Source organism: Rissa tridactyla, chromosome 4, assembly GCF_028500815.1.
Source record: "Rissa tridactyla isolate bRisTri1 chromosome 4, bRisTri1.patW.cur.20221130, whole genome shotgun sequence".
Lineage (NCBI taxonomy): Eukaryota > Metazoa > Chordata > Aves > Charadriiformes > Laridae > Rissa > Rissa tridactyla.
The window spans coordinates 2,896,894-2,913,794 of NC_071469.1; the positions used below are offsets into that span (position 1 = coordinate 2,896,894).

At 42.1% G+C, this 16,901-nt stretch overlaps 1 protein-coding gene across 2 annotated transcripts in view; it reads left to right on the top strand.

Moving 5' to 3' along the window:
• The window catches only part of ABTB2 (ankyrin repeat and BTB domain containing 2), a 158,605-nt gene that overhangs the window by 20,535 nt on the left and 121,169 nt on the right, over positions 1–16,901 (top strand). Inside the window, exon 1 of one of the 2 annotated variants that reach the window (XM_054201630.1) lies at positions 1,819–2,997. The exons of the other annotated variant lie outside the window; for it this stretch is intronic. Within the exon in view, the coding sequence (XP_054057605.1) occupies positions 2,133–2,997 (865 nt within the window). The 5' untranslated portion in view covers positions 1,819–2,132. Of the gene's footprint in view, positions 1–1,818; positions 2,998–16,901 lie in introns of those variants that run through there. 2 annotated transcript variants of the gene reach the window in all.

The window sequence follows — 16,901 nt, forward strand, 5'->3', positions numbered from 1 at the left end:
GCTTGAAACTCTTCAAAATAGTGCTTGAGTCTGAAAAAACATGACAAAATAGCAGAGTTAGCTTTGATCTGTAAAATAACAGCCAAGGTATTGGAATTGTGTAGTAAAAATACTTATTTCTAAACTGACAGTGGAGCACGAATGAAGTGCTGAGTTACGATTTCCAAATAAATTGGAATGACCAGTGGGAGGTGTCCCTGCCCAGGGCAGGGGCTTGGAACTAGATGATCTTTAAGGTCCCTTCCAATCCAAACCATTCCGTGATTCCATGACTGTGAGAGAATTATGTCTGGTTTTATTAAACAACTTACGCTTCATGTTCGTGCTTTCATGGGGAGAAGCTATGAATTATAGCGGGAGTTAGATCTAAGAAAGATAAAAGAAGATGTAATGTTAAAAAAAAAAAAAGGCAGGCAGTTTTGAGGGTCAACTAGTGGGAAGTTAATAAGGCCTGTGAAATATTTTGTCTTTTAGTATAAATGGAAGCGGCTCGTTCCTGTGAGCAGAAGCGCCTAAGTAAAAGATGTGATTTTTCAAGTATTTTATCTAAATCTAATAGTTGTTCTGATATATTTTTTCACTGACACTAAGCAGTGTGTATACCGCAGTACAAAACAAGATCCTGTTTTTGAAGTAGGAGATCTCTTGTACCGCAGACAGGAGAAAAGTCTGTGGAACAGTGAATTCCCAGCTGTGCGAAGAGGTGGTCAATGGCAACCGCTGCCTGAAGGGCTTGTTAGCTCTGGCCTTCGCAGGAAAGCTGTGCCCTGGGTCCCGTTATGTGCAAAGGTGACCCTTCTGCTTCCTCTGCTGCAAGGCAAAGTGTCACAGGCTGAGAACAGGTTGCTGCTCCACGAGTGGAACTAGGAAATATCTACCTTCAGAGTTTTAAATGCACCTTCCTAACAAAAAAAAAAAAAGGTGCAAAGTGTTTGATGCGTTCGTTATTGCCTTGTGAAGTGGGTGTCATTGCAGTCAGCCCACTGTTACAAATTTAGACAACTTCTAAGTGAAACCTTTTGCCTCGTACAGTCGAAAGACAAGAGGACTGGGTGACACTGGGTGGTTTTGATTGGAATCTGTTTAGTTTGAGGGATGAAGAAAACACAAATACTCTGCAAGAGAACGAGAAATGCCGGCCGGGCTGTCCCAAGCGAAGGCGGAGAGAACCGTTCCCCCCCAACCAAAACGATTCTATGATTCTTCGCGGTAATTAGCGGTTTAATGTTAATAAGGTCCCGCTCCCGGTGCGGCCGACAGGGGGCGCCCTCGGCCCGCGCTTCCCGCCCGGGCGGGCCCATGGGTGATGCGGAGGGAGGGGAGAGACAACACAGACCCCTCGGTTTCCTGCCCGGCTCCCGGTTCAAGGTCACGGCTGTGTAAACCGCCGCACAAAGGCTCCTTTCAGGAGCCGCCGCCCCGGCTTCGCCGCCGCCAGCACAATCCTCCATTCAGGCGCTGATCCCCGCGCGGACCAGGCGTGCGCGACCCTCGCCCCGGGGAGCCGTCACACCGCCCAGCCCGGTGGTGCGCCGTTCCCGAGGGCTGGGCAGGGCGGGAAGCCACCCTGAGCAAGCGGGGCCAGCGGCGGCCGAGCCCTCCTTGCCCCCCCCCCGCCCCGCGGCCCCGCAAACCGGCGGAGCGGCCCGGCCGTCCTCGCCTCGCCTCGCCCCGCCCCACGCTATTTGCATACGAGCCCGCCCCAAATCGCCTTTCATTGGCGGAGGCGCTCTGGGTCGGCGCCGCTGATTGGTGTTGCTCCCCGCAGCTCATTTGCATGCGGCGGGGGCGGGGCGGCCGGCAGACCTGCGGCGGAGAAGTTGAGTCGGAGCCGCCGCGAAGTGTCCCGCCGAGCGGCCCCGCGACCTGCCGGGGCTCGCCACCGCCAACCCGGGCTCGCCACCGCCAGCCGGCCCTCCCCAGGCACGCAGATGGCTGAGCGCAGCTTCCCCACGGGATGGAGGTAGCCGACCCTCGGCGGAGCCGGCGTGCGGGGAGGGCTCCTTCCCGCCGTGCTGCAAATCCTCCCGCGCCGCTGGTGGGGCAGGCGGCTCTGGCTCGGTAGGCGCAGGAGGGATCTGTGCCAGCTTCACCTTTCGTGCTCGTTGCGGTTGGCTTGACCCGTCTTTCCTATGGCTGGGATATACAGCTCTACTCTGAAGACCCTGGAGGATTTAACTTTGGACTCTGGTTATGGGGCAGGGGATTCCTGCAGGTCCCTTAGTCTCTCTTCTTCCAAGTCCAACTCCCAAGCCTTCACCTCTTCTCAGCACAGAGGCAACTGGTGGTACTACTCGGGCTCCATGAACAGTAGGAACAACAGCTGGGATACCGTGAACACTGTTCTGCCGGAAGACCCTGAGGTTGCAGATATCTTTTCCAAGTGTCCTAAGCTGCCGGATCTAGAGGAATACCCTTGGACTGATGAAGACATTGGAAAAATACTCAGAAAAGGGAAGGGAGATGGCAATACCAGAACCTTTTCTCAGGAAGCTGTCAGGCGGCTCTCGCAGTTGCTGAGGCGCGCCTTGATCAGGATCTCCAGGGAAGCTCAGCGTCTCAGCGTGATGCACTCCAAGTGCACCAGGTTTGAGGTGCAGAGCGCTATCAAGCTCATCCAGAGCTGGTCGTTGTCAGAAAGCTGTGTCTTGGCGACTGTCAAGGCGCTCTCTCTGTACAGCATGAGTGCTGGAGACGGACTGAGGAAAGGTAAATCAGCCAGATGCGGCCTAACCTTTTCAGTGGGGAGGTTTTTCAGGTGGATGGTGGACACTAGGATCTCAGTTAGGATCCATGAATACGCAGCCATCTCTTTAACTGCTTGCATGGAAAACCTTGTAGAAGAGATTAAGGCTAGGGTTTTGGCAAGTCAGAGCCCAGATGGTGGAGGAGGGGAGATCTCAGCTGAAATCCTGGAGATGGTTATCAACAATGATGCTGAACTTTGGGGAGTGTTGCAACCTTACGAGCACCTCATCTGTGGGAAAAACGCTAATGGTAAGATCTGTCTTTTATGATCGCTCATCTTCATACCAGCAAGCTTTACAGTAAAGTTGCTGATTTTTGTGGACTGGGGTTTTTTTGGTTTTTCTTTTCATTTGAATTGCATCTTGGTCGTGGTTTGTGTGTGCGTAAAGCAGACGTGATGGTTTTACCAGGCAAGAATGATCCTGCTATATTCTTAAGATGTAACAATTTATAAAAGGTGCAACGGCTGTGGGAAACCAAGCCCTGTTGTCCTAACAAATGTCTCCTGACTTTCTACCAGCTGCTGTTTTGAGCATTTTTACTATAACTGGTGTGTAAATGTGCTTTTCTGTAACCATAAGATGAAATGTGCTTTACAAGCTGCTTTTCAGAAAAATACCACTATTGTTTTTAAACAAAATTTACATTATAGTGAGTATCTTGCAGCCTTATCTTAAAGATGCTATTCCCACATACAGCCTGGAGAGGGAAAACAACATTATTACTTTTTTTTTTTCCCTTTGCGGTAGTAAAATTCAGTTTCTGTGCAAAAACTTAACAGCTGTGTGTTACTTAGACTTCCTTCTAGTTTAGCAGAAACCTGTGTTGTAATTGCATTCGTGCAATAAACAAGAGCTTGCGCTTGGCTTGCCAAAGCAAGTATGTAGGATGGTGCCTCAGTAATGAGAATAACATAGCATTAAGGTACTTACCTCTGTAATTTGTTTAGAAAGTAGACTTTTTGAATGGTTAAGCAAATAAGCAGATAGAGGAATGTTGGCGTCTTCCTGTGAGACTGAGGAGCAGCAGTTTGAAAAGCTTAAGTCATGACAGTTCTGTTAAGAAGCTGCACTGTTTATTTTGCATTGTCACACTGAGTACCACCGTATTTTTCCATGGAAAACTTAGAGAAACATTCAATTTAGAAAACTATTCTGTGTACCACACTGTTTCTTGACTTTTGCTGGCCTCACCGTTACAGTCAGATATTCGATGCCTAATATCTTTCTGATTTAACTCTTTATAAAACCAAGTGGCTCCATCCTCTTCAAAAGGTAATCTCATAACGAGAGTCAAGTAAAGAAGCGGATTTTCTCTGTGGAAAAAATGTACCATAGGTGAATGTTAGTAATGAAACGCTTTGTCAGAGAAGGGCTGGCTCAATTTTTGCTCCTTGGGTGCATTGATTTCCTGCAGTTATCCTATATCAAAGCAATAATGTCATGATTCAGATCACCAGTAGATAGGTGCCGTGACTGTCCCCATTGGGTCATCCCTGTTCAAATTACAATGTACGAGGGTGCCTGCTGTTGCTGTGCTCACAAAACCTCTCCTGTGCACTCTATCTGCCCTCTGTCCACCGACAGTGTTACTAAATGTATGTGAAATAAATGTGAGGAGCCCTTTGGGATGTGCTCTTGGCACTGGTACAAGACATAACTGTAACTTTAAAAGTCAAATGTAGATGCTGACCTTTTTAACTAAAGCTCTTAGATGGAAGACTATAAAGGTATGAGGATGTCTTGTCCTCTGCCAAAACACTTACCATAATTCTTGGTGTACCGTGGGAGCATTTGTCACTGGATCCAAAAAGAGGACTCTGTTCCCTCTCTTGTTCCTTATTTAGGGAAGCTGGAGTAAAATACTGTGGTTTGGTAAAGTCAAACATGTGCTTCAGCTGCTCTCTGCTCAGTGCTTCTGCCACACAGGTTCTGTGTGTAAAATGGAGAGGAAGAGTCAGTCCCTCACAGAGCTTTATTTTTTTTTTTCTTTTTCTTAAGAGAAATCTCCTCGGAAAATTTGCAATGAATGAATGGAAGCTGGTGTTCAATGGAAACATGAGTGACTGTGCAGGGAAATGCTTATAAATATTCAAAACACCAAATGGTCAGTTATGATAACGCTTGCATAGTGCAGTACCGACCAGTCGCTGGCCACAGAAGGATTGGCTTCTGTTGCCTCTTTTGTTGTTCGTGTCTTTCAGATCAATGCTGTCAATAATTGAATGCATTTTTTAAGTCTGAAAATTGAATAAAACTGCACATGAAGGTATCCTGCGATTTCCTGTGACAGTCTGTCACTGGTATTTTACCTGACACAAGTCAGTGAATCTTCTAAATGGCTTTTCTTGCAGTTGTAAGACCACAAATGGTTTTATACGGATGCAAAAAAGCTTGAAATAACTTCTTTATTCTTCTCCCTGTAGGAATTGTAAATTAGTAGCATTCAGATCATTCTCCGCAGTGCTTTCAAATGATCTTGTCTTTTACATTAATTTAAATGTGAGGTAGATCTAGCGGTAAAATAACTGGATTTATTCCAGTATAAAGAACAGGATAACTTGCTTTACTGTCATTTTTGTTTCTTTTCTAGTAAGAGCATTTTAATGGAGTACTTGTAAATTGTGAACTTGGTGTCTGTTTGTTGGGTTTTGTTTTATAGCACTGAGTTTGATGTTAGAGATAAAAAGCACTTAGAGGTTACGTTTTAGCTCCAGTCAAGCATTGCAATCTCTGGATGAAATCCATGGCAGCATACTATGCGGAAGATTGCACTGGATTATCATAATGGACCTTTCTGGCATTATGATCTATTGAATACCATTTTCGTTATTAGATCAGGATAGCATGCTTCTTTGGAGTCTAAGAAACAATAAGTAAATACATAAATCTTGGTAAATTCTCAAGAGACTGGTGTTTACACCAGTATTTCTTCAGTGAGTAATCTCCCATCAAAGACAGTAGTCCACTGTTCTTAAGGGTTTGGAATCTGAAACCTTAATATTCTGTATTGTAACAAACATGCTTTAGACAACACCTGGTGTGTGAAAGGTAAAGTTTAAAACTCCATAAATGCTTAAGGGGAATTTGAATATTATTTTAAAATAAATAATAATCTGTGGTTTATTTAGTTATTCACCCTTTCTGTGAAGCTGTTCTTTAATCAACTCTTTGCTGCTTCTATGAGGCATTTTCCACTGTTAGCGTGAGTTGTGACTTCATGCTTGGGACTCGGTCTCTCTGCTTGGGAAGGCAGAATGTCATCTGAGCTTGTGGCCATAAGGAGTTCTGTAAAACTCTCCAGGTGTGTTAATGTCTCCCAGGGCGAAGTCTTTTTAGACCAGGTCTAGGTGGGATGTTGCAAAAATAATGCAATGCAAGCTGGGAAGAAAATGAAACAAAAGCAGCAAAAATTATAAGCAGCTACTGAACAACATAGCTACTGGAAGGTAAAAAAAAAAAAAGAAATTGTGTAAATTGGAATATATGTTTTATTTTCTATTTTTAATTAGATGGAGATATATGATAATATTGGTTTGATACAGCTAAAGTAGAGAATGCATCTGGTAGTTTCACAGGGATTTTAAGACATGCCGATTTGGAATGTTAAGAGTCTATTAATTTAAAATGTTTGTTGCGAGATAAGGAGAAATATGAACTTACCTTGGAAATAGGAAATCTTTTACTTGATGTTCCTGTGTTTGACTTGTGCGTGGTTCATTAGACTCTGAACTGTCAGCACTGCAAATATGTTTTGATATTATTGCCTTATTAACTACAGCCCTTATGTTGTACTTAACTATCTGGTTATTGCTGAACACTCCTGCGACAGCCAATACACCTGCTGTGCTATTTAATGCATCAGCACATCCTGGTGTTCTGTGGATATAAGTGTTGACAGATGTTTTTGAAAAAAAAAAAAAAAAAAAGGAGGGGGGGAAATTTAGCTTGGTAGCACTGTTTCTTCACATATCTCTTGGCCTAAACACTTGAAGTTCTTTGTGGATGAACTAATGCACAAATTAGCCTGTTGATTTGCTCAGCTCATGAGTAGTTGAAACAGTCCGAAATAAGCTCTACTTGTGCCTTGAGATATTTTTCTTAGAAAAGGCTTGAGGGGGGGGAAAATGTGTAACGTTTCCTCACAGGGGGAGGGAATGATTTGGACTCATCTGGATGAATTTTCTTCTCTCGGATACTAAACGCTGCAGCACACCCTACCAAACAGCAAGCATGGACTTTGGATTTAGTATTACCGCACTAATATAGGTTAAAAATTATAACTGATTTTAACATTGAGGGCTTTTAGTGCTATGCCATTATAAAAATTCCTTTTTATAGTTATCAAAATGGTCTGAAATAACTTTTTTATTTCAATGAGTCCTGATATTGTAATGAAATCCAGTATGGACAAAAATATTTATACAACATTTAAATAAATAAAGTGCCCTTTTGTTGTCTGAACTGAACAAACTGGTGTGCTCATGAAGAGCCTCGTCAATTTTAATAAGCGGTCAGCTTCACAGCAATTCAGGGGAAAAACTGCGTGTTGGAAGGGGTGCATTTTGGGGAAGAGAGTCGCAAATGAAATCAGTAAACTAAGGTGAGAAGGTACATAAGGCTAGTACAGCAGTATCACAGGTGGTTTGCAAATCATTAATAAAATAACACCTCTGTCTCCTGTGCTGTCGTACCTGACACAGGAGTTTGAAGCAGTGTTGCTTACTGGGGATTCCTGGGCAGGAATACGATAGACCAACACGCGCATTTCCATGTTAGGTGAGTGGGTCATAGCTATGATCCTGTTCAAACTCTGGCTTCGTTCACCTCTGTACAAATGTACCCCCTTTGTGCTTCTACTCCTACATGTTCAAGAACTTGGATTTATATCCATGAACCCACAGGGACAAATTCTTTAAGCCTAAACGTTAGTGCTTGTATATACATGCTCACCTCTCCTACAAATGCAAACCACTGGATGCACGATTAAAAATACAAGCATCTGTAGATACATATCTTGCTTGTGTTAAAGGGCAGCTCAAGTAAAGCTAGAATGCCTGTTTTTTTTTCCCCTTATAGTGGGCTTTATGTGTATGTATATATATTTTATTTAGTGATAGTAAAGGAAAACTTCATTAATGATGTAATAGTACTGTCTTAAATTAATCCTTCAAATTGCTGATATTCCACCATGGCAATAAAATTTGTGTCCTTTCAATTAAAGAGCACTCTCTCAATGTATAACTACTAGCAGTAAATAGTGATATTTGGATTTCAAGTGGGATGGATGTCGGTGACAGCATATCTGTGTGAAACTGAGGAGCTAGGCCTGTGAAGAAGGAACCTCTTGGAAAGAAAAGTCTGTGATCTGTTGTGTCGAGGCTGAAGTCCATTGTTACTGCTAAAGCCAGGGGTTTGAACTGAGCAAACACTGTTGAGGTCAGGACAGAATTTTATCCTTGGTATGTAAAATCCTAAGTTTTTAGGGTAATAGGGTTTGGTTTTGTTTTCAGTTTATTTTTCAGGTGAAAAATCAAGCTGCTTTAGCTCAAAGTTTACCTGTGCAATATTTGGATATTTGGGGTGCTTTTGTTTTTTTTTTGTGTGTGTGTATGCAGAAAATGAGGAATGAGCTTTGTTCATTTTCTTAATCACAAAATACGATATGGTTGATGTACCTGTTTTCTGATATTGGAAAAATTGAAATTAAATTGTCTCATTTCCAGTTAGGAGATCTTGCAGCATACAGTCAGCTAATCTTTCTGAACTGAGCCACCAGAGTGTTTTTTTTCATGTATCCCATCTAATTTCTCATGTGATTTGAAACCTAAACTCATCTGATCTGGGGAGAATTGATGGTTGTCAGTGAATCTCCCTAACTGATTTCTAGCATTAAAAATTGCCTTCTCTTTCTTGAGATCAGCACTCGCCCAGTGCATGGATGTTGTATATATTCTGGCTGTTTTGAAGTCTTACTCCTCTGTAATTTCGGGCTATTCCAAAACTGATTGCAATAGTAACATAGGGTGGCAGTGAATTTTTGAATGAATTTTGTTTTGATAGTGCGGTGGAGATGAAAGATCTTTTTACACTGAAAAATCTTGCTTGGGTATTAATGTTATTATAATGTTTTCATGTTGTAATCATTTATTTCTGCTCCTGTACCTGGTATGATTCAATTAGTCTAGTTAACTGTCCATTTAGAGCTTCCTTCCTTATCTGTTTGATTTTTTTCTGTCCCTTTCCCTAGCTTGGTGTTGTAACGCATGGGTATGCAACGCTGGAAGAGAAGAGTTTAAGCTTCTAAAGCCCTTTGTCATGTGAAATGTAAGAAGTACATAGTTATTTACAACAGACTTTGTAAAATTCACTTATTACACAATTACCAAATTGCAAAGGGGCATGGGCTTAGGACTTGAGCACTTGAGTGACTTCAGAAAGAACTGAAGCTCAAGGTGCCCGTGTGGACTTGTGAGCTTAAACCCAAGATCTCAATATTGAACTAGAAGTGAGTTCATTTTTAAAGAGAACTCATCTTACAGCAACGCAAGAAAATGGAAAAAATAAGGCCAGCCAAAGGTAATATTAATCCTGTGACTTTCACTGAATTGATAGGTTGTCCTTTCTTAAAGTGAAACGTGAAATGAACAAGTGTTTATCTTGAGCAATTTGTCCATTGTGCCAGCAGAATTCAAAGGAAGAGAAACAGAGGCTTCTGAACACAACAAAACGACTATATACTTAGAAGTGTCCAGCAAATCCCTCAGCGATCTTTATTCTTCTGAATGTTTGGGAACAAGATCAAAATAATTCTTCATTTACATTTTAGCTGTCATTTTGCATTTAGTCAATCCTAAGCTTTTCAAGTCAACATGTGTGGTCCTTACTGTAAACGTTTTCACATCGTTACATGCTTGGGAGTCCTCCTTTTGCACTCTTACACCCTGGACATTAAGAAAACCTCTCTCATTGACCAAATTCTACTCTACCAGTTACTCAACATAAGAAAATGTCCATTTGCTCACATTAAACTAAGAATTCAGGCTGATGGACAAAGGAATAACAGTGATCAGTTGTGATGCTCTTCTTGTTTTAATGGGATTAATTTACATGTTATTTTGAACAGAAGTGCCTAACGCAACATTTGGTTAAATCTGAGCAAGCCAGAGGCAGCGGTAAAACCAGTACCATGGTGGCATCTTAGAATCATAGGATGGTTAGAGTTGGAAGAGACCTTAAAGATCATCTCATCCAATGCCCTGCCAAGGGCAGGGACACCTCCCACTAGACCAGGTTGCTCCAAGCCCCGTCCAACCTGGCCTTGAAAACTACATAAAAAAAAAAAATAATCGCTGGACCTTGTTGAGAGCATCTAAGTCAATTTAAGGATTCCAAGTTGTGCCTTTATGAGGGGGGAGAGCCTTTTAAATGGAGTCTTCTTGTTGGCAGCGTGGGCCTTATCACGAGAAAGCAGTAACAGAAAGAGGAAAAGATGGAAAAATGCTGAAAGGTTTGTTCCTTTCATGCAAACACATCCAGGCTTGCCTTCTGACTTAGGTCACCAACCAAGCTGGAAGGATGAGCGCGTTCTGGTCCTTAGGAAAAGGTTTGGCGGCAGCGGGTGTGACTTGGTATGCTTGGCTGGCAACTGGGGCGAGGAGAGGCCAGCGCTGGGAGAGGCCAGTGCTGGGCAGGGCACGGTGGAGGGCTGGTTGTCAACCTGTAATTAAAGTGTCTGCCTGCAGCCTGTAGGGTGGTGGCTGAGGCTTTTCTGAGCGTGGAAGATGTGGGAGAGAATTAATAGCGTGAAAGGAACTTGAGGGAAGGGTATGCCATAACTGCTAGGGAAACTGAGGATCAGTCCTTTCAATTCAAATTAAATGGAATTCTGAGCTATAAAATCCTTGTCTATTAAAACCTACTTGCTTATGTGTTACTTGCAGAATTGTAAACTTCCTCCTCATCTGCTCCAAACCTGTTACTTAATGATATGATTTCATTAACTATAGTCTAGCTGATGTCTTTTGTGGTGGTCCTCTAGGAGGTAGTTGTTTAGATTGGTCTTTACTGTGATCTTAACATGAAACACTTCTTTGAAATAGACATTCAAGGAAGCCGGGGTTGTGGACTGTGACCTGTGAGAATCATTAAATCGGGTCACAGGGATTGCTGTGAATATACTTGCCTTCTTCCTGTTGACCAAGCGAAAACTGTCCAATGTTCTTCGTATGGGTTTGACCCAGGCAACTCATAGATTAGTTGTAAGCCTGAACACTTGTCCGTCTTGTTCTGGTTGTTTAATTATAACACCTGGAACATTTCTTTCTGAAAACTTGTTTGATGTTCACCAGGCAACTTAACCTGCTTCGTGTCTGAATTGAGCGAAATAGCAGCTTCTGGAGGATGCTGCAAGGTTTCACTCAGTCATCTGTGGAAAGTGCTTTCAGGCTGTGGAGTGATTGGGACGGTAGAAGGCAAAGCATCTTCATCATCTTGGGTCAGTGTGCATCATTCATGTATTTGGTGTGAGGCTTTCTCTCTACGCTAACTGTGCCGTCTTCCACTGAGAATACGCGTCTCCATTTGTTTGCTTATCTTATGCACAAGTAGCAAGTCGGCTATTTGTCAGGCTGCTGGATTAGCGCAAGCGAAATTGAAGTCTAAACCCTGATTATTTTTTTTAATTTTTACTTTATTAAAAAAAAAAAAATTAGAAGAAAGCTAGAGAAGTTTCCAAGTGACCAAAGCAATGCTTTTTTGTAGTGCTAGAGTGCCACAGCAGTCTATCAGGAGACTGCATTTGGCTCTCCCCATCTGAAAAATGAAAACGTCTTGACATAAGCAAAAAAAAGGAAAACTGTGGAAAAATGTGCTTAAGTAATTGCTGTAGGTTTTGTGTAGTCACACCAAAATGCTTGAGATGATTAAGGGTATTTGTGGATAATCGTGGGCTGGAGACTAATAAACATTTCAGACCAGCTTTTCAGTTCGTGCATGTAGATTTATAACAACTGATAAATTTGCAACGGGGCCATGCAAGATCAAAGTAAATGTTGTTTATGGTACTTCAGGGATGAGAGGAAAAGAACACTACAGAAGACATAATCTGCTTGTCCCTTTCTTTAGTGTTTATAACATTACAGTCCATGTTGGATACTTCAGTTACTTTCATTTCTAGCCCAATCTGCAGTCTGTTGCCTGGGACCTGGAGAATAAAGAAGAAAAGATGACTGCGTGTTTACGCTGGCACTTACAGATTAAAAAAAATAAGCATGCAGAGGCGTAATTATCTATTATTTTCTTGATCCTATATAGCTCTGCTTTTTTTCCTGATTAATTCCAAGATCACAGTGAATAGCTTTTCTTCTAATATTTATGTTTTATTGCTTGTGAATAAAGCACGCTACCCTTTCTGCTGAAGGGCAAGAACTGAATATTGGCAAACAGCTAGGGAATTAGGCCAGTTTTGCCTCATTCTTTCTTCAAACCGTTTTGGATTTTTTTGATGTTTTAATAGAGTTTAGTAGAAATCAATTTCTTGTTTGCTTGTTTTATTTAAATGATTACCCAGTACTCCATGCAGCACAGACTGATGGCAAAGCTAGTAAGTTAAAGCAAAAAACCAATTTTCCAGTTGCTTTTAGACAGTTCACTCATCTGTAACTTTGATTCCACTTGGATGATCTGCTGGTGATGCTGCAGCTTCTTTTAACCAGACATAGTGTGTGTCTCAGCCTTCCCTGGTGGGCGAGGAGGAGGCGTCATGATGCTGCTGTGGCTTGTGAGGAAGAGGGACGCGAGCAGGGGTGGTGTTCCTGCGGTAGGTATGCATGCACCCAGGCAGAGGACAACCCTCTGCCTACCGTTACACTGGAGCGTTGACTTGAGAGGTCGTTTTGGAGTGTTTTATTGTGTGCTGAGTTTGTGAAGAATCGGTAATGCGAGCCATGAGAAACCTTAATGGACTGGTGCACGCTGTAAATTTGCCCTCAGAAGTGCTCATCTGTTTCCGCATCACCAATGGTTGAGAGGTTTCCCTTTTTATTTCTTTCTCAGATTTTGTGTAATTTCCTGAGATAATACCACAGTTCTAACCAAAATGTTGGGAAGGGATGTATGTTGTAATAATACAAGAGATAATATGTAATGAAATGTACTTCCTCTGTGGGGGTGATTCAGTTTCTGGTTAATTGCACGTTGAATTTCTGCTCTTTGGTTTGAACGTTATCTTCCTTCCACCCCCCACCCTGTTTTGCGCTCAACTTGCGCTGGCAGTTTTGTTTAGTCTAGAGATCATAAAAATTGCTCCAGAGTTGAAATGATAGTTTTATTATTGTCTTAGTATGGTTTCTAGTACTTTTAAGCTGTTATATCAAATTTATAAGGTGCCTTTGGATATTATCACTAAAGTGTTAGTTTAACTTAGAGTGGGGGTGAAGAAAATGGAAAACTACATAATAATAGGCAGCCAAAACACAATATCTTTATTAGTTGCTTTTAATAAACCATTTCGTTCTATTGTCAATATACATAAGACTTCTAAAGCTTGTCTGTGGGCTAATATTTTTTTCCAAGATGTGTTACGAAAAGTTCTCTGATGCTTTGGCAGTATACGTGGAAATTTCAGCTTGAGTATCACTTTTGTTTGAGTTTATAAGATACTTGAGGGTAAGATCATCAAGTAGGAAATTTGTCACAGTTGTTGTCAATGAATGGCTACTGAAAGCAAGCTGGGAATCCATGGGAGAAGTGCTGCTTACCTTTAAAGTTTAATCTTGCTGAAGTCAAAGGAATCATTTCCATTAGCTTTAATGGGTTTTGACTGGTGTCCAGAAGAGAGTTGTGAATCTCTCAGTTCTGAATAATGCTTCTGCCCGATGTGGTGTAGGCAGAGAAAGGCAGAAAGTCAAGCAAATGGATTAGAGTTGTGAACTTGAGGGTGGCTAAAACACAGTGTGTTTATTTACCAGCGCTGAGAGACCAGCGTGCTCCCTTATGGAATAAAGCAGTGGCTTATGGATTTAGTCCATGATTCCTTACAATAGCAAAGGAATGATTTTTGCTTGTCAGAGAAGACTGGCTTCTTTCCGAAGCAGTTGCCTGGGCTCTTCCGCTGAAATCACTTGGATTGAGGCCACGTGTTTGTCTCGAGTGGTTTTGTTTTAGTACTTTGTAATAAATTTCAGGGCTTTACACCTCAAGGTGGGAGAAGCTTTGATGGTGACCATTCATTCCATGGAAAACCTGGATGCTCTGTCCTGTGTGCTGGGGACGGGAGATTTAAAGCTTCTGTACGATGAGGCAGTTTTGTAGCTGTGCTGGTGAGTGTGATGCGGGTGACTGGTGTGTTCTTGGTAATGTTATTCTTTGGAAAATGCGTGTCCTCCCCCCCCCCCCCCCCCCCATTCTCTCAGGGCAATGCCAGATGCAGTCTCTTATTAAAGCCGCTCCAGGAAGATTCACGTTTAACACTACATTTCCCGATGGAAAGCAGCACTGGAATTGTTTCGGGCACCTTTTCCCAGTGTATATAATCTCGGGTCTCGTATTTTTGCTGCAGACATGTGGAACTGCAGTTTTCATCACAGGTTATTTTGTGGGATGATCTATGCGCCGCACATCAATAAATTTGGGGAGGGGACTGTTTTGCTTTGTTTTTTAAACAGTCACAGTGACCTGTGACCTGCTGGAATCGAGTGATAAAACTGTGTGAATTTTCTCCTACCTTGCCAGCAGTTCGGAATATCGTTTTCCTTTTATAGTCTGATGATGTATATGTGAGGCTGTGCGAGGCTGTGTGATTGTGGGTTTTTATGTTCACTGCAGAAGGCCAGAGCTTCCCTAAGGCAAGCACAATTTATAAATTGCAATGAATATAATTTCTTAGCATGAAGGTAACTCTTCCTATATAGCCAAGGCTTAGATAATACATACGTTATGGAAGAAGATAGTAAATTGGCAGAGGGCATTTGGCCTACCACCATCTGCAGAGCCTGCACTCCAATTTTCTGCTGTTGCCATGGGCTGCAGACTCAGACAGGAAATCATGGTAGGATGGGAAAGGGTCCAAGATATACACAGCTAGTATAAGGTTTGCAGTTAAAAGAGAGTCAGAGAACAGGCTATCTGTTCTACCGAACAGGCAGTGCAAAGTAAAACTGGCTTGTGTGTGTGCGTGCGCACACACTTTAAATGTCTTTTTATATTTTATATGCTCATTTTTTAAAAGCTTGAATTTTTTCCATGTAAAGTAACGTGTAAAACTTCAAATGATTCATTTATATATGAGGGGCCTGATTCAGCCCTCACTTAACTGGCGGTGCTGGTCTGAAAGAAGAGTGAAGCGGTGGAGAATCGGGCCCCTGACATGTGTGAAGTGCCCATGCAGAGTTTTGTATTGACACGTCAAACGAAAGAGCGGCCCCCTGCCTCCGCTTCTACCCCTGGACTCACCACTGCTTTGGGATTGGGATTTGGTTTTGGGGAACAAGGCCTGGGTTTGGTGTACCAGTCAAATATCTAGAGTCCAGAGTTTAGCCATAGGAGGCTCTGTGTTTAGAAAGCAATGCAGCTCCGCTAACCAGCTCTGGGTAGAACACAGGGTCAGAGTTATCAACGTCTTTTCTTTGAAATATAGGTTGAAATGGGGAATACTGGGGTGACTTGCTTTGGAGAGCAAACGGTTTTCTTATCTGTCAGTGAAAGTAAGCATAATAATTGCACCATTTGCAAAGCTTCCAGCATGTCTAAAGAGTACCGTGCAACTGGTCAACTTATGCTCCCTGGACAGATGATGGGAGAGAATTAATTTCTCCATTAGCTGTTAATTTAATTTTTCTATAGAAGATGCTTCTTAACTAAAAAATAACAACAAAACATCACCGAGTGTCATGCTAGTGACATGTTCTGGACTGACAGCTCAGCAAAATTCTTGTGGCAAAAACCTGAACTAAAAGTTTTTCTCACAGGCCCATCTGGGGTTTTTGATTCTGACTGAAGGGAACCATACAAGAGGGTGGTTTGTTCTCCAGGTATTTTCCAATCATAGCTTTTATTTGGCGGTAAGAACTGCTTCCTGCTTGCCTTAGTTGTGTATGTAGTCCCTTTTCAGCTGCATGGAAGAGTGGAACTGCAAACAGGAATAAGGTGAGGTCTGTGTCTTACAGTGCCAAACACTGCTGCATGCAGTGGTGATGGATCTGCCGGAATAAGGCTGAAGCTACCAATTAATCCAATTTAGAAATCAAGTAACTTAGGTAGCATTTAACCCTGGGGCTGAGACCAGTGAGTGAGGCAGTCTATTTCATGACTCTGTATCTTCCAGTTACTGCTGCTTTTTTGTGTGTAATATAATCTCAAAAAGACTTGCTGATTATTTTTTTTTTTTTTTTATTTTAAATAAAATCTGACTGGAGACAATTTTCAAATTGCGAACGGTCTCAGCCAAGCCATCTGCCTGAGTCTTCAGCAATGCATTGTATTTCTGAAAAGCGTTCTAGCGAAATATCATCATTCTGAAAAAGTTTGAGCTGGTTCCACATTAAAAGAAGTGATCCAAAAAGCTGCTGCTGATTTACATGTGAACGTTGCCAAGTATTTCTCTGATGAGAGTATATAACAAAGAAGTGCTCAAGTGATTCAGTAAGGCTGATTTGAACAATCTGTAGTGGATTATAGCTCTGTCTGATATTCCACAATTGTGAGAAGCTACTGTCACTTGTATTTTCAATCTGTGTTTTGCTTAGAGGTACACAATCTTTTCTTGTAAAGTCCCTTGAGCCAGTTGTGGGGGGATGTACAATATTTCTTGCTTAAAAATATTCATGAATCTTGCATGGGCTCGCTTCATTGGACTTTGTCACCCATAGGGATTTCTAGAAGATGACAGAAAAGTTGTATTTGATTTGTCTTAATTAGGGATTGATAGGCAAATGCTAGTTTGACTTTTGGGTCTGAATATGGATATAAATTCAGAATCAGTTGCTTTCCTAACCTTGCTGTTTTCTTAGCTGTTACTAAGGAGTTTGCTCAGTGAATATCTGTAAAAATGTACTTATTGTATAGGACTAGTTCATCTGAGGACACTTTTCTGTTGTTCAGGGGCAACAGGTTACTTCGTGCTTGTTATGTGATGAACAACATGAGCTTTAAAAG